This window comes from Etheostoma spectabile, chromosome 3 (assembly GCF_008692095.1).
Source record: "Etheostoma spectabile isolate EspeVRDwgs_2016 chromosome 3, UIUC_Espe_1.0, whole genome shotgun sequence".
Lineage (NCBI taxonomy): Eukaryota > Metazoa > Chordata > Actinopteri > Perciformes > Percidae > Etheostoma > Etheostoma spectabile.
The window spans coordinates 21,375,941-21,401,665 of NC_045735.1; the positions used below are offsets into that span (position 1 = coordinate 21,375,941).

The following is a 25,725-nucleotide window of genomic DNA, read 5'->3' on the forward strand; positions in this document are numbered from 1 at the left end:
CAGAATCTTTTTTTCCCCAGAATGTTCCCTCGGATCAGAGAGGCTCCAAAATCATGGTAGCAGCTGTCGCAATGGTCCTGCTACACGTTCTGCGATGCCATGTTCATCTGCTACACTCTGCGGTGCCTTGTAATGCCGCACAGTGCCCTGCTATGCCATGAACTACTACAAAGAATTGCTACAAACTACTATTTTTTGTTCTATTTTTGTTATTTCCACTCTTCATTCCAACCCCAACCGGCCCGTCAGACACCGCCTACCAAGAGCCTGGGTCTGACCGAGGTTTCTGCCTAAAAGGAAGTTTTTCCTCGCCACTGTCGCACTGTTGCTTGCTCTGGAGGAAACTACTAGAACTGTTGGGTCCTTGTAAATTCTGGAGTGTGGTCTAGACCTACTCTGTAAAGTGTCTCGAGATAACTGTTATGAATTGATTCTATAAATAAAATTGAATTGAATCTTATTAACCTGGAGTCCAAGTCTCTGTCAAAATAAATAGGCTATATTTTTAGGCCTATTGGCAGACAGCCATTTAAAATGTAGGAAATGGCATATAAAGAGCCTTTTTCCCATGTCCACTGAAGTTTCTCAGCGTGCTCTCTAGTAACATAGTAACGTAGCCTGTACTTTGTTACTTTTACCCGAGTATTTAACACAAGTATCTGTACTTCTACTTGAATACGTGAAGTGAGTACTTTTGCCATCTCTGCCCCTGACACCAGGCCACTAACACTGGTGTCATCCATAACGCCTTCATCTGTTTACCCCAGGTCACCAATGCTCATCTAGAATTGACATCATTGATCACACCCCTGTCTCTGTCTAAGAACACTCACAAACATGCCACAACATCAACTACATGGCTCTTCAATACCTCACTGTAATAAGGGTTGTAAAGTTGGGGTCTTCTAAGGCAAGAGTGGCCATTCTTTCTGGATATGAACGACTCTCCAGACACCTCACCTTCACTGCTGTAGGAGACCGGGAAGGCCGTACGCAGAGGAAAAATTACACATAATACAGAAACAGTTGTAAAATACATAACATATTTTGGAATTTGTACAGCAACCTTTAATGCCCCCCCCTCACCAACCTACACAATCAGAAATCAACACCTTCTCAACCAGTCTGACGTCACCAAAATTAACTACAGAACAAGCCAACATTCTAGACGAAGCCCTCAATAAAATTCCTAGCAACAAATCTACCGTACCAGATGGATTACACACCGAATTCTCCAAACATTTTTTGGGACATATTATCACCACTGTTTAACAGAGTAATTATGGAAATAAAAAATTCCTCCACCATACACATATACATGAATACAGCAGCCATGACATTACTGTTAAAACCCAACAAAGTCCCATCTCACCCTTCTAGCTACCGACCTCTCCCACTATTAAATACAAGGGGTGGAGGAAAAATGATACAGCAAAGTATCGCAATATTTTCAGTGGCAGTACTGTATCGATACACAGGCGCCAAGTATTGATCTTTTATTATATGTGTTGGTCAGTTTGTCTGCTTGACAATCCCATTTTTCCAGCAAAAAATTGACGTGAGAGAAATGTATCTTTTTAGATACATATCGTATATTTAATCCTTTTCTCCTATACAAGTGCATTGCATTTTTCTTAAGGACGGTATTGTAACTGATACTGTTGCTATTTTTAAGACCTCGCGGGATACCGTATTACCGCCCAACCCTACCACTCGCACTAGGGCTGCACGATTATGGCCAAAATGATAATCACGATTATTTTGAACAATATTGTGATCACAATTTATTGTCACATAGGCTATTTATACAGTGGTGTGAAAAAGTGTTTGCCCCCTTCCTCATTTCCTGTTCCTTTGCATGTTTGTCACACTTAAGTGTTTCGGAACATCAAACCAATTTAAACAATAGTCAAGGACAACACAAGTAAACACAAATGCAATTTGTAAATGAAGGTGTTATTTAAAGGTGAAAAAAAATCCAAACCATCATGGCCCTGTGTGAAAAAGTGATTGCCCCCTTGTTAAAACATACTATAGCTGTGGTTGTCCACACCTGAGTTCAATTTCTCTAGCCACACCCAGGCCTGATTATTGCCACACCTGTTCACAATCAAGGCATCACTTCAATAGGAGCTGCTTGACACAGTAAGGTCCACCAGAAGATCCTTAAAAGCTACACATCATGCCGAGACCCAAAGAAATTCAGGAACAATTGAGAAAGAAAGTAATTGAGATCTATCAGTCTGGAAAGGGTTAGAAAGCCATTTCCAAAGCTTTGGGAATCCAGCAAACCACATTGAGAGCCATTATCCAGAAATGGCGAAGACATGGAACAGTGGTGAACCTTCCCAGGAGTGGCCGGCCGCCCAAAATTACCCCAAGAACGCAGCGACGACTCATCCAAGAGGTCACAAAAGACCCCACAACGTCCAATGAACTGCAGGCCTCACTTGCCTCAGTTAAGGTCAGCGTTCATGCCTCCACCATCAGGAAAAGACTGGGCAAAAAGGGCCTGCATGGCAGAGTTCCAAGGAGAAAACCACTGCTGAGCAAAAAGAACATCAAAGCTCGTCTCAATTTCTCCACAACACATCTTGATGATCCCCAAGACTTTTGGGACAACATTCTGTGGACCGATGAGACAAAAGTGGAACTCTTTGGAAGGTGTGTGTCCAAGTATATCTGGCGTAGAAGGAACACTGCATTTCATAAAAAGAACATTATACCAACAGTAAAATATGGTGGTGGTAGTGTGATGGTCTGGGGCTGTTTTGCTGCTTCAGGACCTGGAAGACTTGCCGTGATAAAAGGAACTATGAATTCTGCTGTCTACCAAGAGATCCTGAAGGAGAATGTCCGACCATCTGATTGTGTACTCAAGCTGAAACAAACTTGGGTTCTGCAGCAGGACAATGATCCTAAACACACCAGCAAGTCCACCACCAAATGGCTGAAGAAAAACAAAATGAAGACTTTGGAGTGGCCTAGCCAAAGTCCTGACCTGAATCCTATTGAGATGTTGTGGTATGACCTTAAAAAGGCCGTTCATGCTCGAAAACCCTCTAATGTAACTGAATTAGGACAATTCTGCAAAGATGAGTGGGCCAAAATTCCTCCAGGACGCAGTAAAAGCCTCATTGCACGTTATCGCAAACGCTTGGTTGCAGTTGTTGCTGCTAAGGGTGGCCCAACCAGTTATTAGGTTTAGGGGCCAATCACTTTTTCACACAGGGCCATGATGGTTTGGATTTTTTTTCACCTTTAATAATAAACACCTTCATTTACAAATTGCATTTTGTGTTTACTTGTGTTGTCCTTGACTATTGTTTAAATTGGTTTGATGTTCCGAAACACAGTGTAACAAGTGTAACAAACATGCAAAGGAACAGGATATAAGGAAGGGGGCAAACACTTTTTCACACCACTGTATTCTGGCCATAGGTCACATCTCTTGCAGGTCCAGCAGGCTCCGTTAGTTGCATTCAATAACTTCTTCTGTGTTTTTCGCCGTGACGGCCGGGATAACAGAGTTACCAGTGGAAACACTGGAACAAATACAGGTTTTCCTCTCATGCTTAACAGTATACAGCTGTGGACAAACGTCAAAAGTGTGGACCGTCGCCACTGTGTCATGTGGGGCTGCGCGGAGAGTAAGACGGGAGAGAGTAGAGGGGAGATCCAACAAAGGCTTGGCTTTACAGAAGAAATGGGTCATGTAACGCAAAATTAAACTATATCAATATAAACAACACTGCAGCGAATGCGAGGACATTAGATGCACCGGTGCGACTTAGAGGAAAAATATTACTATAATACTTTCCCACTAAAGATGACTTGTTGGAAAACACGTATGCTCTTAACAGGCATCACTGCTGCTAAGAAGATGCTGGCTTTATGCTGGAAACCCCCACATACAATCACTAAGTCCCAATGGATTAATACCAGAGATGGGAAGTACAAATACTTTGTTACTGTTCTCAAGTAGATTTTTCAGATATTTTTACTTTACTATTTATTTTTGTGGCAACTTTTTACTTTTACTCATTACATTTTAACATGAATATCAGTACTTTTTACTTCTTACATTTTACAAAATTGGCTCGTTACTTTAGTTTTGTACAAAAGGTCGTCTATCAGGTGTGATTGTGAGTACGTGTTGGAGAATAGCGCAAACACACGCGCCACACAGAAAAGAGTGAGAGAAAAGAAAAAGAGACTAGCTGCCCGGAGGATAATCAGTTGAGATTGTGTGTGTGCGTCCTTGAGAACTGTAATTCGTATAACTTACATTGTCAGGACATTTAAGACTGTTATTGTATTGGTCTATAGTTCTTGCAAATTTAAAGTATGTTAGCTAGTGATTTTGTTGTTTGTGTTCTTCATCTGCTAGCTAGGTTGCACCTGGCTGTTGATTCACTGTAACGCCAATTGTTAAACACCCTTGCCCAGGTTTGTTTTGTAGGCACATTATTTACATGCTACAGTAGTTACACTGCATTAAGATAATCTAATTAATAGTGGGGTTATTGTTATTATTTACTAGCATATATATGATTCCTATGCATTGGGTATGGTAGCCTTTCCAATGTTATTTATTTATTAGCAGAGCTACCCATGCCCATGTTTGTACTGTTGCTTGATTGTAATAAAGCCTGGAAAATGAGAAGTTTTCTCCATCTGTGTTTTAACAGATACACTTGTGGCGAAGTTTGAAACCAGAATCACCTTTAAATACAGTCCTAATCAAGTCCTCACTAACAAGTAGGGCTGCACAATTAATCGAATTTTAATCGCGATCACGATTTGGACTTCCCACGATCAAATTTGCGTGATCGAGCGATTATTTTTTATAAAGCGTCATTTCATAGAACGCTCCGGGTTTTTTGCAAAGCCAATCTCCCGCTCCATAAAGCCGTCTGCTCATGAGCCAGTCAGAGTAGTTCACTGCACCCCGTGCAGCTAAGTTTCTAGATGTAGACAGTCACAGAGGACAGAGTAGCTTGAGGAAAACTCAACAGATAGCAGTCGGTAATACGTCAGTCTCAAGGTTTACCAGATTACCATTAAACGCAACACTTTGTCCCATTTGTTGTTTTTCAGACAACAGCAGTGACCAGTGCTAGTCAGCGTCTGTTAGCTGTTAGCTAGTAGCGTCTGTTAGCAGTTAGCTCTTCTAGGACGCACCGGTGCTAATGTCCTCGCATCCGCTGCAATGCTGTTTATATGGATATGGTTTAATTTTGCGTTACATGACCCATTTCGTCTGTAAAGCCGTGCCTGTGTTGGATCTTTCTACGCTCTCTCGTCCTACTCTCTCTCCTCTTGCTCTCCGCGCCCCGCCACACAGCGGCCGCCGGTCCACACTTCTGATATATGTCTACAGTTTTAATTTTTCATTAACACAGCTGTATATTGTTAAGTATGAGGGGCAAACCTGTATTTGTACCAGTGTTTCCGCGGGTAACTGTTATCGCGGCCGCTACGGAGAAGAACACAGAAGAAGTTTTTGAATGCAGCTAACTTCAGTTGGTAGAGTAATAGCGTGGGAGACGGAGCTGCTGGACCTGGACCAGAGATGTGACCCATGGCCAGAATATCATAGTTCATAAAAATGCAGCACAGTGAAGATACAGACGTTTAATACACACGACATGTGTATCCGCCGTTCGACCCGTGCTGGACCCGTTCATAATGAGTCAGCCGTCTCTCTGTGAGTAGCGTCCATCACACTCCCTCTCGCAGTTATAAATAGCCTATGTGACAATAAAATTTGTTTTGGTTAAAATCAACAAATAATCGTGAGAATAATCGCGATCAAAATTTTGATCAAAATAATCGCGATTATCATTTTGGCCATAATCGTGCAGCCCTACTAACAAGGTTCAAATAATTTCACTGAAGTTACCATTATTTTTTGCGTCCTCAATACCGAATTCTAATAGGATAGGATTACAGGTTGCACTTGACGCACCACAACAAGACAACTCGACAGATTCGGCAGCATTCTGCATTCATTCGATGCAAATCATTGCGGCATGAAGGCGCTTGGCCAGACAAGCAGCCAGACATTCCCATCATCCTCTGCCTTATCTGAGAGAGATGTTTGAGATAGTAGGCATCAAGAATGACTCCTGGCCAATGTGCTGGGAAACTTCTTAATAAATGTCAGTTTTAGTTATTCATATTTTGTCCTTTCTTTCCAGAAGCCATATTTGAGCACACACACATACATGTAGATTCCTTTAAATGTTAAGGGGAAGAGTAAAAAAAGATGAACTGATCTGTGAATTCTTAAAGAATCAAAATTGAATTCCTATCTTGCTACTCAGTCAGTCTTATTAACCTGGAGTTCCAGTCTCTGTCACAATAATTATATCTATGATGTCTTAGGCCTATTGGCAGACATCCATTTAAAATGTAGGCAATGGCATATAAAGAGCCTTTTCTCCATGTCCACTGAAGTCTCTCAGCTTGTACTCCAGTAACATGTGTCTGGTCCAGGTAGCTTTGCATTAAAAATGGTTGTCATTTGCAAGACTACTTTTACACTTTAAGTACATTTCCAAGCCTGTACTTTTTTAACACAAGTATCTGTACTTCTACTTGAGTACGGGAAGTCATCTCTGATTAACACCTACGTTGACATGGAGCTATCAGTGCTGGAGCTGATACAATTCTAGCGTGGCAAACAATGGCTGACAATGCTGTGATCACTACCTGTAAGTGCATTTTTTGTTGTTGGTTAAAACGACTAAATACAATTATTTCCAACCTAAACACAACCATAACACTACCAACAACCAAGTGGGAAACTGATCTGGCTTTCTCTCCCACCCCTGATTACTGGGAACAAATCTGTAAGAATACTTTTTCCATGACCACTAACACAAACCTGCAGCTTATATAATATAAAGTAATTTACAGAGCTTTACTTTACTTTACAGAGCTTTACTTGTAAACACAGGTATCTGTTAACAATGCACTTTAAGTAGCACAGACAACTATCTGCACGCCATGTGGTTTTGACTAATTCATCCTTTCTAGATCACGGTCACTGAGACACTGTCCACCACCCTGAGCTACAGCATCCCATCATCTCCAACACCCTGTCTCCATGTGACATCTCTGAAATCCACATCCCACAAAATATCAGGAATCTGTTGCTCATTACTCTAGCTGTCGCTAAGACAATAGTCCTCCAAAAATTGGAATTAAAGAAATCTTGCCACATCAATCACTATACAAATTTAATCTCAGAATACATTTTAATGGAAATACACAACGCACACAGAAGGAAGCAAAGGTCAGCCTTTGAAGACATCTGGTCCCCATTTCTAACGTTTCTAAATAAAAAAATAATAACATAACTACAAGCCTGGTACATTACCAGACATATACCCCTCAACTCCATTATGTAACACCCCGCCCTCCCTATTTCTTTCACAATATTTTAAATATTAATTTTCTTTTTCCCCTTTTTTCTTTTCTTTTCTTTGCTTTCTCAGTTACCACTTTACTCATACACACAGGCACTCACTATCCACACTTATGCACAACATGTTTTTCCAACACTAACCGTGACCACCCAATGTGAATCACAGATCATTCTACCCAATCACTAATAATACGTCCTTGTGTTTGTCAACTGTCCTGTCCAGTCTTATCAGTTCTGTTGTCGTTCCCTCTCACTTCCCTCTGTTTGTCTGTCACCTTGGCGCGTTTTATGTGTTATGTGGTGCTTTAATCCCCCCTTCCCTTGTAATTCTAAATCTGAATGTAACACTGTGTATATTAAAATATATATGATGCTTTATTGAAAATAAAGTTGTCCTACAAAGGGGGGGGTGGTAGGAAACACAGTCAGCAGCTGGCTCTCTGACCTGCTCGCCTTCCCGTGTCGATGAATCAATGCTGCTTGTCCTTGAGCCATAGGGCCAGCCTGGCCTCTTGCACATCGCATGGCCATCTAAACAAAACGCCGAGAGAAAAGCCTTGCCTGCCTGCAATCAATAGCTTTTCATCTTCTAAACAGCGTCCGACCTGAAGGATTGTTTTGTCAGCTGCCAGACCCGTAATCCACATAGGATTAGAAAGTTAATAAACGTAGCAAGTGCCAACTCTCACACCTTGCTTGCATCCCAAAGGCTACCTTACTTGCTTTTAAGATTGTGGAACACAGGACTTTATGTCCATTTTTTTACACAGAAAAGGCTAATGGGGCAGGTGATGTCTTTGCTGCGTCTTTTTGGCAAAATCAGGCAGCTTCAATACACTGCTGACTATCCTCCACCTCCATCCACTCCTCCTGAATACAAAAGGGGGGCAGTCAATATCATAAAGCAGAGAGGCGTCTGCAGTTTTTTAATATCTCTCTTGCCTCCTGAGTCCTGCCTCAGTCCGAGTCCGATCAATGCCACAGTCTGTGAGTTATGGCTCACTACAAGGGAGGAGCAGAGCGCTTGTTAGATTTATGAGGAAAAATCAGCGAGGGCAGAGCTCAGGTCTGAAAAGTGTCTCTGGGCTTGCCAAGGAGGGTGTATTGGAGGGCCTGGTGGTTAATTAGGCAGACAAGGCTGAGACAGATCAAAAGAGACAGGAATGTAGAGAGGTGGTAGACAAAGGCATTAGAGTCAAACACAGTATGAATCATGGGGGGAATATAACTCGGGTGTTTCCACATCCACTGTGCAAACGGGAGTTAAATGAGTAGACAAGAGAGAGGTTAGGGGTAGGGAAGGGAAGCTACTTTCTTTACTGTCCTCTTTTAAATTTCATGATATCACTTTCCCTCACCAAATACCTCAGCACCAGTCTTCCAGACCACAAACAAAGAATGTATATGTGGCTGGGGGTTGAAGGGAAGACAAGGGAAAACAATCCATTCAGATTAAATGCAATCAGCAGGAGGACTGATGGACAGACAGAGCTGTCAGTCCGCCCCCCTCGCTGCTCAAACAAAGACGGAGGAGAGGAAAGTGGAGAGATCACTCCAAAGGGAGGGGGAGCGGATGGGGAAAGAAGCCAGGATATAAGCATGATGGCAGGAGGAGGAGGTTGGGGGCTGGGGGGGGGGCTGGTCTGGCTCCCAGTGAACTGGATATTAAATCTCCCTGTCAAGTGCTTCCAACACTCAAGGACACCTGACACTAGCAGTAGAGCCAGCTCTGGGACAGCACATACTGTACACAGCAAAGTTAGTGTGTGCACACACTCTTCAACAGACACCTAGAAATAAAGATCTTTCCAAAAGATCAAAGTGGAGCGGAATGGAAATAACAAGGAAAAGTGGCTTTTCACTGGTATGCTCTATGTTATAAAGAATAATCTTGTAAATTGTTTTTTTACTTAACAAGTTCAAAGCTTTTCTTCCAGTGTACAGATGGTCTGGTATTTATCCCCTGTCTGGTTTATGTTTCGGCTACTGACTAGCGAAAGGTGGCACTTCAGTATGAGCCACGGCACCTGGATCAATTTCATTAGTGGCTAGAGTGGAGAGACATCCCAGTGTCAGCACAGCCAAGCTGGGCAGAGCTCCCCTGAGACAACCCACTTCCCCACCTCCCCTCCTCCCCACCATGGCCCTGGCCTCCAGCCCACCACTCGCCCGATCTGCTCAGCACCGTCACAGATCAGGAGTGATGCCATGTCTGCGTGTGCATAAACACATGAGAGAAGAGGATTAAAACTGGCTCGTGGCACGCCCATACTCAGTCATTTACCAAGACCACATCAGAGTAAACTGCGCTTTACCCTTCCATATCCGTGGAGGGAATTAAGGCCAATGATACAAACTGGTCATCTGTGAGATACAGCTAAACTGCTACTCCTGCTAAATGTTTGTCAGTCAGTCTGTTGGTGATGCCATTTTTTTACTTACCAGACTGTTATAGCTGTTCTATTATTGGCCTTTAACCACTTAGTCATTATATTTAAATTATTGATTGAAAATCTCATTGTGAAAATAGGAATCTATAAGACACAGAATGCATTACGTATCCAGCTTTCATGATTTTGAAAGGATGTCTTTCATGTTGAAAATTGTTTGAATTTGAATTATTGCATTTCTATAATACATAATATAATAACATAACTGCAATTTATTCAGGTGTACCTTCATTATAGGCTTCACGTCGCTGGTTCCCTGGGTGACCTGCGGGATGCTGTTTCTGCTTCTTGGGAGGCCTCCTGTGTACAGCTGCCATACTCATGTTACTGTCTGTAGACACCGGGCTGCCAGGACGGTGTCCTGATGGGTTTATTTGGTATTTTCGTGCTGAGAAAAGAAACAGACAAACCGTTAGCTTTTACCGTTCCTCAAATGTTTGGCAGTTACATTTGTTGTGGATGTGGGCGACCACATGAAACCTACCTGAAGCTCCTCCCACTTCGTGGCCCAGTGTGTTGGGATATTTGGCCACCCTCAGGCCTGAGTACTCTGCGGCTGCGGCAACCGCTTGAGCAAAGTCAGCATCAGTGAAGAAGGATCCATCTGATGAGCTGACGGCACTGGACCTCCCTGAAGAGACATTATCCTCTTCAGAAGCCGAGCCCCATCCGTTGATCATGGAGCCGGTAACCGAGCTCTCCAGGTCGCCCATGCTGGACGCAGGCGTCTGTTCAAGCCCTCGTAGCAGCAACCTTCGCGGATGCATCTGGGGATGGTGGGGGTGTGTGTGGGGGTGGGTGTGGTGGTAGTGCATCTTGGCCACCTCTGCATCTGTGTCGTCACCCTCCTCCTCCTCTTCCTCCAATATATCCTCCTCCTCCTCCTCCATACCATCAGTGTCCAAGGCCAACGGGCTGGTGATGTAACCATATGTGTGTGAAGGAGAGAGGGGCCTTGGAGGGGGTGGGGGGCTCACAGCGTGGCGCCTGCAAGAGGTGAGAAATGCACAGTATCAGAAACCTCATACCTCCAACCTCAAATTTTATTTTGGATAAATCATGTATAAAGCAGTCCCTCCAGGATTTCGCAGACTTTTTTTTTTTAGATTGTTGCGGCCCAAAACGCCTGATGTAGCGGGAGCTTTTGTAAAAAAAAAAACTCTGGTTATTGGTTGCATTATTAGTTGCAGTGTTCAAAATCGTCACGGTGATTGGTTGAATTTGCATGAATTGGCGCGATTGAGAAATCCTGGAGGGACTGCTAAAGAGAAAAATACACAAGGCAATTATCATTATGGGTGGGAACCACGAGAGGCCTCATGATACAATATCATCAGAATAGGATTGTGAATTTAAACATATTGCAACGTTCTGCAAATATTGAAAATTATTACCTTTTCCAACTTATGTCCCCAAATCAAAGTTTGTTCATCTCACTTCAATTTTTATTGCTGCAAAATGGGATTGTCAAGCAGACAAATTGACGTCTGTGTATCGATGCAGTATTGCTACAGAAAATATTGCAATACTATGCTGTATCAATTTTTTCCCCCACCTCTAATTATCATGGGACCATACTGCTGATCCTGCATCACATCACATGTACTTTACATTAATGCTGATCCTTTTGTGAAGTACAGATAAACACATCAAAACATTTGAGAGTTGGGTGGAGATGATAAAGTAAATCTTTGTAATGGGACAATTGACACATTGCTTAAGACTGCAAGAAGCACAGATGGACAAATGGCTAAAATGGACATTTCTCAGGACCTTGAACAGTGAGAAACAATATTGAAATAACATTAGATACAGAGGGTGAAATTAAGAGAACTAATGAATGAACAAGAAGGAATGCAACTCCCAACAGGACTGCAGTGTGGCTTTGTTTGTTACAAAATGTGAAAAAAACATCTGAGGGTTAATGGCTATGTTGTGCAGAAATCAGACCAAGAAAAGAAGCAACAAGAAAACAAATGGCAACAAGATGTGAATTTCATAGTTTCTTATTTTAAAATGGCTTTTGTTGGGCAGTTTAATCCTAAATGTATGTTTTCATATCTTTGTGCACCAACAAGAGGGAGTTCCTGCTCACAGCCTGATTTCCACACAATAATTAAATTTTGTTAGACTGTGATTTATTACTTATTTTAAACAACTTTCAAATCACTGCAAGGTGATTTTTATGCTGTATTGAAATGAGCTGTAACAAATAGCTCCCTTGAAGCTAAGAAATCTATCTAAAACTTAGAAAAGGGTATGCTTTCAAAAAATGGTCAACAGTGCTGTGCAATATATAATTCAGAGGTAATGTTCTTAAACATTGAAAAACAGTAGTGAAATTCAAAGACTTGGGAGACTGTGCTTTATAACATCTTCACTCAGGTTGACCACTTTCCCTTTATACCTGCGTTCATGGCTGTCCTGGAGCATCGGCTGCATCTCCTCCTGCGGTGAGGGGGTGAGGGTGGCTGTGGACTGGTGACTATAAGATACAGCTGCAGGGGAAGAGGCTGCTCCTCGGATGGGAGGAGTGGGCCCCCTCTCCATCTCCTCTTCCTCCTCCAGCTCATCAGGCTGCAAGTACATGTGAGAGGGGGGCATGGGGCACTGCATGTCTGGTTCACAGCTGCCAACAGAGAGAAACAAGCCTTGTTATATCACTCCCAAAAAAACATTCATGTTTTTGTATAGCAAAGCCAGGAAAACTAAATATTCATGGCACCCTTCTATCAAGGATTGACATGAGCCTAGCTATGATAGAAAACCCTTGGGGCAAATGCTCACAAAGATGGCAAGAAACAGGAGAAAAATAGCAAGAAGAATTAACTAGTATATAAATAAAGTGTGTGCATGTCTGTCATATTATCTGTGTCTTTGTGACAGTGCAGACATGTCCCACCTTTCTTCCAATGATAGAGAGTACTCCTCTGTGCTCCGACTTGGGGGTGGGTTTGCAGGGGGAGGGGGCAGAAGGTCAGCCCAATTCATTGTGCTCTGTTTGGGTAGTTTGGGGGTGCGCACTCCCTTCTTCTGACCCTGACTCCCTGCTCAAAAAAAACAAAAAAAAACATCAGTCATTAATGAAATCGCAAGGTAATGAGTAAGGAATTGACAGCAGATAACATGCATCAACAAGACTGGCTAACAAAGAAAAGACAACGTCACACGCAAGAGCGCAAAGGCTACTGCAACCCTCCACTTTTAGGTGTGAACACATACCTTTCAGCTACGAAACAATGGGAAATTATATAAAACAGTCATTTCTCCACAGCGGTATTAGCAAGTAACAAGAGGAAAGGGAGAAAGAAAACGGAAGAAAAGGGTCCAATTAATACCAAACTATTAGAATTGTGAACCAATGAGCTGTGAGGTGCAGCGAGCACCAAAGGCTTCTCCTTAATGGCTTGAACTTCAAATGCAATATCAGAATGGATACATGGCATTAAGGTGGCAGTGTTGCATGCCTCCTGCAATGTGCAATCATTTGTCCTTGTCCACAGACAGACATTGAAGCCCTGATGAAATTAGGCTGCTCCATACAGGAATTAAAATAAAGCCAATTAATGGAAGGAGTGCAAATTAAGCAAGGACAAACAGTGATATGAAATAGAAAGCATGAAAACAACAAAAAAACTGAAGTAATAAAAAGAAAGAGCCCTTTTTATTGAATTTGCTTTAAATCCCTTGGATGACATTGCACCCAGAAAGAAAATGCCTGGCACGGTGCTCATGCCTTTGTTTGGAGGCATTGTTGTCAGTTTCCTACCCTCGTTTTGTTCTGCAACTTTCCACTTTCTGAAGGCATCTCCCTTTTCATTTCTCTTCAAGATAGGCTGACAAGGAAATTAATTAAATTACCATTTTAAAGCATGCATTATTAGCATCTCAAAGTGATTTATTGCTTTTGTGGAATACTGGGGGAATTGTATGGTTCACAATAACCCTAAACTGGGGAAATTTGGCAGTTAAATTAAAAAGAGTAAAAATCTAAAACTCTGAACAAGAGAGACAAAGAGTCTTGATTTTATAACATCTGAGTTTCCATTATGCCCCAACTCTCTTACCGGAGGTACTGCTGCTGCCTCGGTCGGAGCTGTTGTAGGAGCCTCCAGTGTGGCTATCGTGGGTCTGGTTGTAGGGGATGGTGGCTGGCATAGGGCTGTCACCTCCTCTGTAGCGGTCTAATGGTGGGGAGAATGTAATGTATGGTTAGCGCGGCCTCAGGCAGACATTTTGATTTCAGAAACTTTCAAGCAAAGCATCCACTTTGCAATGGACAAGGAAATAAAGTTCAGTATTTTATAAGTAGTACAAAACCACTTTACAATGGAAATGTGAAATGAGGTATACCATGAAATGACATTACACTGAGCAAAGTGTACAGTGTTGCACACGAAAAGAGGCATGCAAGTTCATGCTTAAGCATTTTTTATGTGAGTATATGAACACATGCAACATCTCCCCAAAAAAACTCTAAACTATCACACCAGATATGGTTCCCTTGTACAGGTACAATAAGGTGACGATAGCGCTGTTCAAAGTGGTTAAAGATCCAAGAGTTATCTTTGTCTTAACTTTAGAAATCTGACACCAAAGACGAACCACTTACACCTGCCTTCATCACAAAAAGACAACCCAAATACCGTACAATGACAGCCATCCAGGCCTGACCCACATTTAAAGGCAAAGGTTGTACGTGATTGCATGGAGGGTGATTCGGGATTAAATGAATGCCATACAGACGGGCGGAAAGAAAGAGTGATGACGCTTATGTTGACTGAAAGAAGCAACACAGAACCCAGGAAAATTTGAGCATGAAACTCTTCTACAGGCTTCCACAGTGAGACTGAAAGAGCCATGAGAAGAGAGAACAGAGGGGGGAAATGAAGTGGAGGAAGATCATGGCTCTAGATGACCTCTATAACCATGGCTGCTGAGTATTCCACACACTCACCCTTGTTCAGCTTATTTTGCTCCATGATGTTGTACTGCAGCTGGGAGCCCATCTCCTGTTTCTGCTGCTGGACTGAGGTTGGCTTCCAGCAGTGTTTTTCATTCATCTCCCCTCCACCCAGTCCTCCTCCACTCCCTCCGGTTCCTCTGTCAGGGTTAACGCTGTGTCCCATGATGGAGGACTGGATGAGCTGGGTGGTGGCGTACGGTGTCGGCTGGCCCCCTGGACCCACAAAGCGGCCATCTTTCAGGTTTGGACTGTTGAAGGTCTTCATCTCATTGATCTTGTTGGACAAGTCTACATCTCCATAGAGCCCTGACTCTGGCACCATGAGGTTGGTCTGCTTGTTTTCCATCTGGTTGTTATAATTGGCGATGCAGTCGGCTGGAGAACATGAGGAGGGTATTTAGTCAATCTAGTCTACTGCTGATCAGCTTAGGAGCAGTATGCTAGTTTGGTAAAAGTGTTGAAAGAATAGGGCATCATCTGATCTACTGCAAAGCTCAAAGCATTTATTTGAGTTAAACCGAAGACATCTACATAACAATTTCCAGCTTTTGAAAGATCAATGTGCCCACCAGAGGGACATTTCTGTTTCTATTTAAAGTCTCTGGTTTGTTTGCCAAATGATGATCTACTTAAGGTGAGTGACACAGGTAGTATTGCACCTTTCTAGCCTCCTCTCAGTCCCATCCATGACTCAATGTGGGTGTCATCTGTTTCTTTCCATCTGATGGCGGGAGCATCGTTGCTCATTGAGAGGGACTGAACGACATGTCTGTATCAAAGACTTGGAATGAGGCGCGCAGTAAAAGCACAGCTCCACTGACAGATCCAATTTTCCCTGGCTCATAAAATATTCAAATCCTCCAGCAGATCTGAGAGCCAGCCTTGCGGTAAATACCAAGGACGGCCATAGGTGCGCGTGCTCATGCCACGCGCCTTACATTTCTGCAGCACGGAACAGCTCGAGACTTCAAAGGGTGATGTGTGAAGGCGCCCCTATGGCTGAGATAAAGGGACATTAACTCCTATTTCTTTCCTCTGTCACCTAGTCAGTGATCCTCTTAATGTTCACAGAGTTTAGGTTTGGCACACACACAAAGCATGCGTCTGGCAAGCTCCTTAGTGTCATACAACGGGGACTCATGCGAAGAGTGAGGGCTGCCTTTAGCCTGTTATTCCTTGTTAAACATCTCACACCATGTTTAGGTAGAGCTGAACACTTCAACCTCAGACGGGTGATTAGCACAAAGAAAAAACTAAACTTGATAGACTATGAAGTCCACAAAATGAATTATTAATCCCAATTGGAAAAAAAGTTTGAAGTAAGGAGAAACTATTTCATGGCTTGATGGATATTAGGCCAAACAGCTGGATAGGAATTACGGGCTACTCTTGAAGGCATAGTCCCAAAGTGCATCATTTATAACATAAAGCTTTTAATTGCAATCCAAGTTTCCAAAAGGAGTTGGTTCACAGCTAAAAATGAATAACGGTAAGTCTGTGTTATCCAAACTGACATTTTTAACCTGTTCTCTTTTCAGATAGGTCACTGTGTGTGTGTGTGTGTGTGTGTGTGTGTGTGTGGACAAAAAGTGTAATAAAGTGTTGACAACTGTGCTAGTGCTGAATAAACTAAAAGGCCACCTGGTGGTGTTCCATAAGTCTCTTTCCCTTTTTCCTCTCCACCTACCCTACTTTACTTGATCTCATTCTTGTCTTTACCTTCACTCACACATTTCAGTGTATGTTTTAGCATATACTTATTCGTCATCATTCCCCCTTTCCATCTGGTATTCCAGGTGCACCTTTCTCCCTCTATCATTCTCTCTTCCTCTGCTTCTGGCCAGCGTCTGCAGTCCAGCCTTGACCTCTTCGCCCGCTGCACATTTCTTAAATAACTGAGCACTTAGGGGAAATTACATTACCGGCTATAACAACAGTATGGAAATCAGCAGAGCAATTCGATTAGCAACAGAGTAGAGCCATAAGCCCCTCTCAGTGTGCTCTCTTTTATTTCCTGCCTAAAACAGCTCTACTTTAACCTCAGATAAATCAAACACACAAGCACACCGCCTCTCTTAATCCTAATATTTCTTCAGGTTTTTCCTTGTGGAGACCTACAGAATGGAGACATACACACAACACCTCTCCAGGGAGCTAACCCAGATATCAGATTATACTTCCTTTTGCACTGCAGAATCCCCTAGCGCCTACATTTCTTATCTCTACAGTTATTTTGTCAAGGACTGCATCATTGCGTTTGAGGTGAGTGTTTATTTTGGTTGTTGCATACGTATGAAACTGTCGGCACTACATACCTGGGCGGCTGTATGTTGCCAAGTTGCTGTCGCTGTTGCCATTGCCTGCAGTGCAGCAGTTGATGCTGCAGTCATTGTGGTTGGCGCAGGAGTTTGGCCACGTGTCTGCCAGCCAAGGCTGAGTGGCAGATTCCCCAATGTTTAGCAAACCAGGCCTGTAAAAAGAAGAAAAGAGGAACCAAATGGTTTACAATAATAAGAGACCACAATGGCATTTATGTGAATGAACTGAAACACCCACAGTAACATAATATTTGAAAGAGAAGATTATGCAGTGTTTATTTATTCGGCAGCTGAGAATAAGAAAAATCCAGCTTTTAAAAAAACTTTTTAGCTTTTGGCGGCACGCACGCACAGATTGTGTGTGCGCTTGACTTGCCTACAGCCGATGACACTTTCCATGAGCCCTGGTGAGCATTAACTAACCGCTTGGATTAGACAGCCAGATCAAATTCACTCCCAATGCTATTAAATGTGCGTCCTGAACAGCCAGTGAACCACAAATGCTCCCTGAGTACATTCATGGTGTCACCCAACATCTTTATCATTTGAAAAAAAAAAATTGTTTTGCTCTGCGGGAGGAAAGAAGGGAAACCCATGCGGACCAGTCCTTTGCATCATCAATTGGCCATCCATCTCCTTTGTTTCCATGTTTTGCTATTTCTTTGCCTTTAATCCCAATGCATTACAAGATCACTTTTTCAACTGGATTCTACTGTACAACCTGACCTCAGGCCAAAAACTAAGTGTTAAAAGAGCTTTGAATAAATCGTCTCCTACTGCTCATGCAATGAATCAATCTAACAAGCAAAGAGAATGCAGGCTACTCTACCAGGGCCATTTACTGTTTCAGTAGTCAAACCTCCACAGTGTGACTCCAAAGTGTGAATCAACACTGAATTAGCATTAAATTACGTTTTGTCATTCCTTCTCAAATGACTAATTTCTTGGATTCATTTTGGGTAATGAACACATTTGTCTTGTACAGCCAAATACAATCTCAAGATAGCTCCTCAATCACCCCGGCAGTTGTATGTTGGTATTGAATGGCCATTGTCTTTGTGCAGCGCTGACACAGCCATGCTGCATATGGGATTCAATCATAGAACTGGATAATATAATGAACATGGATTTACTGCTGATGGCTACAAGCAAACTATTCATGAACAACACACAGAGGGAAACAAATGCATACTGGTCGATATGTTTCCTCTTTTTTTGTCTGCGTACTCAATTGTCCCTATTTACCAGCTGTATGAAAACATGCCAAATACCATAAAGTTGATATCTAAATAAGAGGTAGCATGTTGGTTTTTGCCAAGTGTAGTTTTGTATATTTTCACTGTTTGTGCACAATGCACCATTCCACAACATGAAGAGGTGTGCTGTCCCTGCAATGTGTGTGCATGTATCTCCACAAATGTTTTAGGGTGATGCTATGGCACAGCCTTGTGGTTGGATGTGGCTCTTCAACATATAGGATAAGGATGGGCTCCTGGCAGACTACATGGGGCTTTGTTCCACTTATCATGAAATACTTAATGCACATCCTTGCCCCTCCTCGGCTCTCTGCTGCTCAGAAAAGTCACAGCACTCCCCCTAGTGTTTGTTTCATAAAGGTACACTTGCCCAACCCTGCTGTTCAGTAGGTTTAACATCATACTGTATTTGTTATTAAACTCTAGTCATTCAGTTTCCAAAATGTGTTTTATATTTGATATATTATCATAGAAACTCTTTCTAAAAACAATAAACTCTTACCTTCCAGCGCTGCTTACACCTTCTCCTCCTCTCTGATATGCCACTGAAAAGAGAAAATAATGAGTTTCCACCACCATTCCACAATTATTCCACCACTATTACTACTGTCATTCTCTTTTCTTTGTCAAATTATGGACTTGATTTTAAATTGTCAGTTTTGTGAGTGAAGAAGGGAATGCTACTTTTTACAAGTGTGTGTTATTGTTTCAGTTCAAGTGAGCATGTAAATGAATGTGTGTAGCATCCTTCTGTCTCACACACGCGCACACACAGCAACAACAGGAGCAGGAGGATGTATAAGAGGCTTATGAAGAACAGAGATGCAGAGCTCTTTGGTTGTCTGGCTCTGGTTTGGTGTGTTTGAAGCTCTGTGCACTGAAAGTTGGACTCTTTCAAGGAGTTCTAAGCTGCCAGTGTGTGAAGGAGCGATAAACTTCCAACTTTAATTACAATCTCTTCCCTGAGAGGAGAGGAGGTGGAAGACGGGTAGGTCGGGCCTCCGCTGTGTTGATTCCCTGTCTCTTTTTCAAAACAGGACATGTGGTTTGGCCTTCGCATGCAGCCGGAGGAGCCCTTAGATTAGCTCTCTCTCATGCAAACCAACACATCATGATCTAATTCTAGATTCAAATCAGCATAGATCACTGTAATGTCCTGGTTTTATACTGGATACCAGGGCCGGGATTTTCGTCTTTAAGAGACCTTACGGAGAGCCTTAGAGAAACCTAACCACACAAGCAAGGAGTGTTTTTCACCTGAAAGATTTTCCCGTAGATTACAGTATGAAACAACTGCTAAATAACTCTCGCTGATTGCAAGCCTCAAGAAAAAAAGAAACACAGCTACTATTTATATGCCCGCTCACTTTTACTTCCTCTAACCCATTCACTGTTTACCATTCGTCATTGCACTCAGGACTCAATACACCCTTGACACACCTCAAGGGTGTGTCGTTCCCCTGAATCGTTCCCTGAATCCCCTCTGAGGTTCACCACAGCTGTTTGATCAAGTTACCACTAGTTCTAAACAAACATTTGGTGGAACATTAATTTCTCGATACATCGTTAAACTGTGCCAATGACTAATTTTAATGGTGCCTGCCTCGCAGACTTTTCAACTGTTGTTTGGCTCTCATCTAGTAAGTGAAGTTAAAAGGCTAGTGGTCATTCAGTGAATGAATAAAAAAAGGCCTTACCTGTTGGTGTGAAAGTAAAAGATGGCACTGTTGGGGAAAGAAAAAAAGGACAGAAATTATTGAATTATTGTGCTTTGGCACAGTCTGGAATTAGTTCATAGGACACAACTTATAGGCATCATCCCCACATAGTTGTCAAAAGCACACAAATCCACAAGAAGTATTTTAGCCTGTATTCTCACGCTACTTGCTGGGCCATAGTCTTTGATCCCTGCAGACATCCATGCACAACAACTGGGGAAAGTGAGTGTTGAGTCAGCTGCTGGTTCAAATCCTGGCTCAGACTATCAGAGGCCTGCTGGGCAGGGGTCACACACTGGGGAGATATCTGTTGCTATCTCTAACACACATCATCCCCCATACAGCTCAATTACTCACACTTTGTTAAAAGGGCCCCTTCCATGCCAAACATTAACTTATTGTGGGCAGATTTAAGCTAGGTTGAAATCTGTGTTCCGGACGGCTGTCGTTTCCAGTGCAAAGGCGCCGCAAAATGTCCGGCGCGTGGTCGTCCTCCTCTGCATTTTTGTAACGACGTGCCCACTGTGCGTGCTGCGCTTTCAATTCAACACGGTCGGCTGGGAAGAGCATGTTTGTCTGTACAAACATCTGTGTGATTCTTCATGTACAGAATACAGGGACTCAAACAGCCTTAAATATGTGTTCTTGGAGAAGAAGAAACATTTTGCTTGAGAGTGAGGTTAAACATGAGAGATTGTTTTGTCAAAGCTAAAAACCAGCTTCCTAAAAAGCGGCAGACAGTCATGTAGATTTGGAGAGAATCAGCAGTCACGTTAATGATACACAGTAGATAAATGTAATGTTTCGCGGCACGTCTGTGTACAACATGGATGTGTTTTCTACTGTTGCCAGGCATCCAGCTTTCTTTTACTTTTAGATTCAGTAATGGCTGGAGTTGTCTTTGGGTATCTTCTTCAACATACTGTATGCTTTGTTGTTGGCCACTTTGAAGAAGTGAATAATGCAACAGTATGTATTGCAGTGGATGCAACAATGCACCATGCTGGCAGCCATGCAGTGCACTGCCTTAAATATGTGTATTGTAGAAATGTTGCTGTCTGCCTTCAACCTCCAGTATGAGACATTTGAGCAGAAACACACTGCTGTTGTCACATATTCATTTTCTCAAACAATTCATTCATACAGTACCTGTGCCAACAAATGTCTTTTAAAGGCCACAATCATCCTATCATGTTTGAATCTTCCCCCTTGATGCTCAAACAGGGCTTAAGATACGAGCAGTTGGATGGCTTTTATCTGTTTGATGAAATGTCTTTGAAGAGGGGACAGACTAGCACTTGGTAGGCAAAACAGTCTAGTGAGAAATGCAAACATGACTGAAATACATAAATCTGGTTCTATTCTGTCACAAGAATGTCACAAATGTTCAATCCTGGGCTAGATGAAGCTGGAACTGAGCTAGGACTCTCTTGCGTAATACTTTAGTTGCTGCAATCTCAGGCTTTTTTTTGTTATTGATGTGTTTGGATAATTTCAGTTACAAGATTCTTTTGGAGCATTTCTGCAATATTAATATAATTTGTATTACACAATGTCACCACATTAGCACCATAAGCTTTGCATGATTGCATTCATTGGCTGGGGGACTAGGTAAAAGCTATTTGACAGGTTTTATGTAATCTATACAACAGTAGCGTACACTGTAGCACATACATGCACAAGTCCCAATTCAGTCTATTTCACCCTGAGTGCAGAATGTTGCTTCATGTGGTTGCAATTATACTCTTTTGAAAACATTCTTAGAAACCAGTTCCAACAAAGACCGTGGCCTCTTGTGGTCTGGGTGCACGAGGAGAAGAAGAAGAAGAAGAAGGAGGGGGCATGTCTGCCTACTGTGCCCTTAAAGAGCTTTGTGAGTTGATGTGAGTAAACATCAACATATAGAACAGAAACTCTGAGGGTAACCTCAGACTTCACACACACTTCTCTGCCGCCTGGCCACAGATTATTACTGCACTCATGAAGTCTTTAAAGTTACTCTTCTGTATCAACGTATTCACTCTAAGTAACCTCTTACTTTGACTAAAAGAAGAATAGTTTTGTGTATGAGACTATTTGCTTGGATGAAGAAATCTAACTGACCACCCTTTCTTCCCATAGCATAGACTGATCTCATGAAATGGCATATGTATAACATGCTAATTCGTATGCCATTATTGGCGTGTAATAAAGACGCATAATTGTTTTTTAGCGTGTTTATCAACGCTTTTGGGCGCCACTGACTTACATTACCACGCGATTGCAAAGTGTGACCCATAGACAGTTAAAGAAATGGACCAACAGATACATTTGTAAGTTGCGTGGTTATGAAACAATCGCTAGCCTATTTTTACAAAAACGTCTGCTACGGAGCCATAACGTGAGCTACAAGGTAATGGAGCCTTTTAAACATTGTTGTGTTTCTTTAGAAATGAACAGTGGACAACTAAAGTTTTTAAACGCTTCAGATGTAAAGTTTTTCGCTTTCTAAGTGGCGTCAAAATGAATGGCAGTCAATGGAATGCTAACAGCGGGTAAGTGCTTGGTAGCATTGAAATGTGTCATATGAGCTAGGCTTCGTGGAGGTTGGCTTACCCCCTTGGTGTGACACAGACAGTTAAAGAAATAGACCAACAGATCCCGGACGGAGACCAGTGAAGGATATTAGAAGCACTTTTTTCCGGTGAGTGCTGAGCGTTACTGCGCAGCCTCCAACTGAGCTTGACGACGTAGATGTGACGTGGGTACCTGTCTGAAAGTTGTAAGTCTTCTGGTAGCTGTGCCAAGAGAAATCTCAATCATTCCAATCAGCAGAGACAGAGAGCGTAGGTATTACTGTATGTTAGGAGATAACATTTAACATAGGCTAACAACATGCAAACTAACATGCTAGTTAACGTTAGTAATTGACCTAAACAGCTGATGTACAGTAAGTCCAAACTGTCTGCGAGCTTCTCCTGGCAAAATAGTAACTTGTCGACTATGCGACAGCAAGTTGCGTTGTTATGACACAATCGTTAGCCTATATTTACAAAAATGTCTGCTACGGAGCCATAATGTGAAGTATAAGGAAATGGAGGAAATCTATAAGGAAATCTCGCGGTACCATGGTAAGTGGCGTGTATGTGTACACCCAGTCTATAAATGTAAATGTAAATGTGCTGTATTTATATAGCGCTTTTCCAGTCTTAACAACTGCTCAAAGCGCTTTTACATCTACAGGAAACATTCACCATTCACACACATTCATACACTGTGGTCGGGGCTGCCGTACAAGGTGCCACCTGCTCATCAGATAAACATTCACACACATACACACTCCGATGCGCAGCACCGGGGGCGACTCGGGGTTCAGTGTCTTGCCCAAGGACACTTCGACAATGACTGCAGGGGCAGGGATCGAACCACCAACCTTCCGATTGGCAGGCAACCGCTCTACCACTGAGCCACAGCCGCCCCTGTGCAGCGTAGACATACACGCGGATATCTCAAAAAGTGCATAGATAAAGTTAGCGTGTCAATGTACGCAAAGTCATGATGCCCTGTTGCAACACTGACTCTTAAATCCAGCAACAACGTCCAACAACCTACAGACTTAAATGCAATTAAATAGAGATACCATTTTTGAGAGGATGTTCAAAATCCTTTAAACCATAATGGGAAAAGAAACAGTTCTGAACATTATCGGCCACACAGGTATGTGCATAAGCTGTGAAAGACCGCAGAGCTTAAGGAAAAGCTTAGCCGAGGTGTCTCTTACTTTCACATGACTCACAACTTTCACTATTAGATGGCTGCAGAGGATTCAGAACATGGATAGCCTGTGTTTTTCTGTATGACAGCCAGAGATAAGCAACAGCTCAGTCAGTCTATTACAGAAAGTAAGGCTAATAGATATCTTTATACTCTAACTAATGTGAGCAGAGGTTGGGCATGCCATGAGCCCTGTCACTTTGACTCAAGTCAGATAAAAACTGCTGTGGATACTCTAAGAGGGGTTAAAAATGCTGCCCAAACACACGTAGGTGGGGATTCATGGATAGAGTTTTCAAAACAAGTAGGTAGTTGAGCAATATTAACAGGGTTGCTGCTCAGTCCTCAACGCCTCCAAATCTAAAGGTCTCTCTCTAAAAAGACAACAAGATTACTATTAGCATGTGAAAATGTCAGCATGTCCTTGATAAAGAGATATTGCGGTAAGACATTCTCTCTTTCCCAGCACAGTCAGAAGGGAGTTGCTAAAAGGGGAGTTGTCGGACCTCAAAATGTACTTTACTCACACACCCTTGCAGAATCAGTGTGACAGAAGTATGTTACAGAAATAAAAGACGTATTCACGCAGCACTCTCAGCGGGAGCGCACATCACATCTTAAAGCAGTGGCCTACTGGAGAGTACTTTCAGTTAGACTTCACCTAGAGCACTATACAAAGACGTCTTTCGGGTGTGACAGGCAGGATGGGAGGCAGGTTAGCAGCATTCGGGATAAAGAAGATGGAGGTTTCAAGCGGAAATTAACATACTAATAAATATTGCACTGCCTTTTCTAGGTTTAATTCGTAAGTGAGAAAACCTATAACTTCAAACCAGCACTGCAACTTATTATTATTATATTCAATTGAATATCCTTAAATGTTAAGTAGAGCTGCAACTAATAATTATTTTACATTGTTGATTATATTCTTAATCGATTAGTCTATAAAATGAAAAGTGTATCAGAAGTGTTTTTCTAATGCCCAAGACACGTCTTGTTTTGTCCACAACTCAAAGATATTCAGATTACTGTCACAGAGGAGAGAAGGAACTACAAACTTCTCTTTATTACACTCCTTTGTGAAAAACTTAAAATGCATTTTGGATTTTATGTCTACATTTGTCAATGTCCTTTGTTTGTGGTTTATACCACACACACTCACATGTATTTCTTAGTGCTGTCAAACGATTAAAATATTTAATCGAGATTAATCGCATTAATGTCATAGTTAATTGCAAGTAATCACACATTTTTATCTATTCTAAATGTCCCTTGCTTTCTTTTTGTCCCATTATTTTTTCTCAGTTTAATGCTCTTTGTTCAATTGTATTTGTCTGTTCTGTATGCTCACAAATATAAAACAAAAAGTTGACCCTAACCCTAAAAAAAGGAGCACAAAATAACAAAAACAACTACTGGATGGAAAAAAGGGTATTTTACAATAACTTTGAATGCACCACGAGGCTGAGACTGTGTTTTCAGACAACGGCAGCTACAGACTGTTGGAATCCTCTCCAGTGAAACACAGTCACACTTTACACCGTTTAGCTGTCAGCAGCATTTTACCCGTGTTTACTCCAGCTGCTAGCTAACAGTAGACCAACGTTAGCTGCTGCTAAGTGTAGTGTTGACTAGCGTCCCGTGCGGCGATGTTTCAGTTCCCTCTAACGTCCGTTTTCGGAACATCAGAGAGAAGCAAAGGCATTTAAGTGGCACCTAAATAAAATCTGCGTTGATATTCGGTCCAGTAGATAACGATCGTTAAGACGGTGCCGCATTAGCACCACCCGGTTAATCTCACGATAAAAAATGAACGCCGTTTTTGGTGC

General features: G+C 42.3%; 1 protein-coding gene across 4 annotated transcripts in view; it reads right to left on the reverse strand.

Annotated features, from left to right (window-relative positions):
- Positions 1-25,725, reverse strand: part of robo1 (roundabout, axon guidance receptor, homolog 1 (Drosophila)) — a 385,111-nt gene that overhangs the window by 11,447 nt on the left and 347,939 nt on the right. For all 4 annotated transcript variants that reach the window (XM_032502141.1, XM_032502159.1, XM_032502149.1 and 1 more), the window contains 9 exons: positions 20,123-20,149; positions 18,928-18,970; positions 17,167-17,321; positions 14,843-15,226; positions 13,953-14,069; positions 12,788-12,932; positions 12,293-12,514; positions 10,370-10,872; positions 10,112-10,273 (listed from right to left, as the gene is read on the reverse strand). In XM_032502141.1, coding sequence (XP_032358032.1) covers positions 10,112-10,273; positions 10,370-10,872; positions 12,293-12,514; positions 12,788-12,932; positions 13,953-14,069; positions 14,843-15,226; positions 17,167-17,321; positions 18,928-18,970; positions 20,123-20,149 — 1,758 coding nt within the window. The remainder of the gene's footprint in view (positions 1-10,111; positions 10,274-10,369; positions 10,873-12,292; positions 12,515-12,787; positions 12,933-13,952; positions 14,070-14,842; positions 15,227-17,166; positions 17,322-18,927; positions 18,971-20,122; positions 20,150-25,725) is intronic.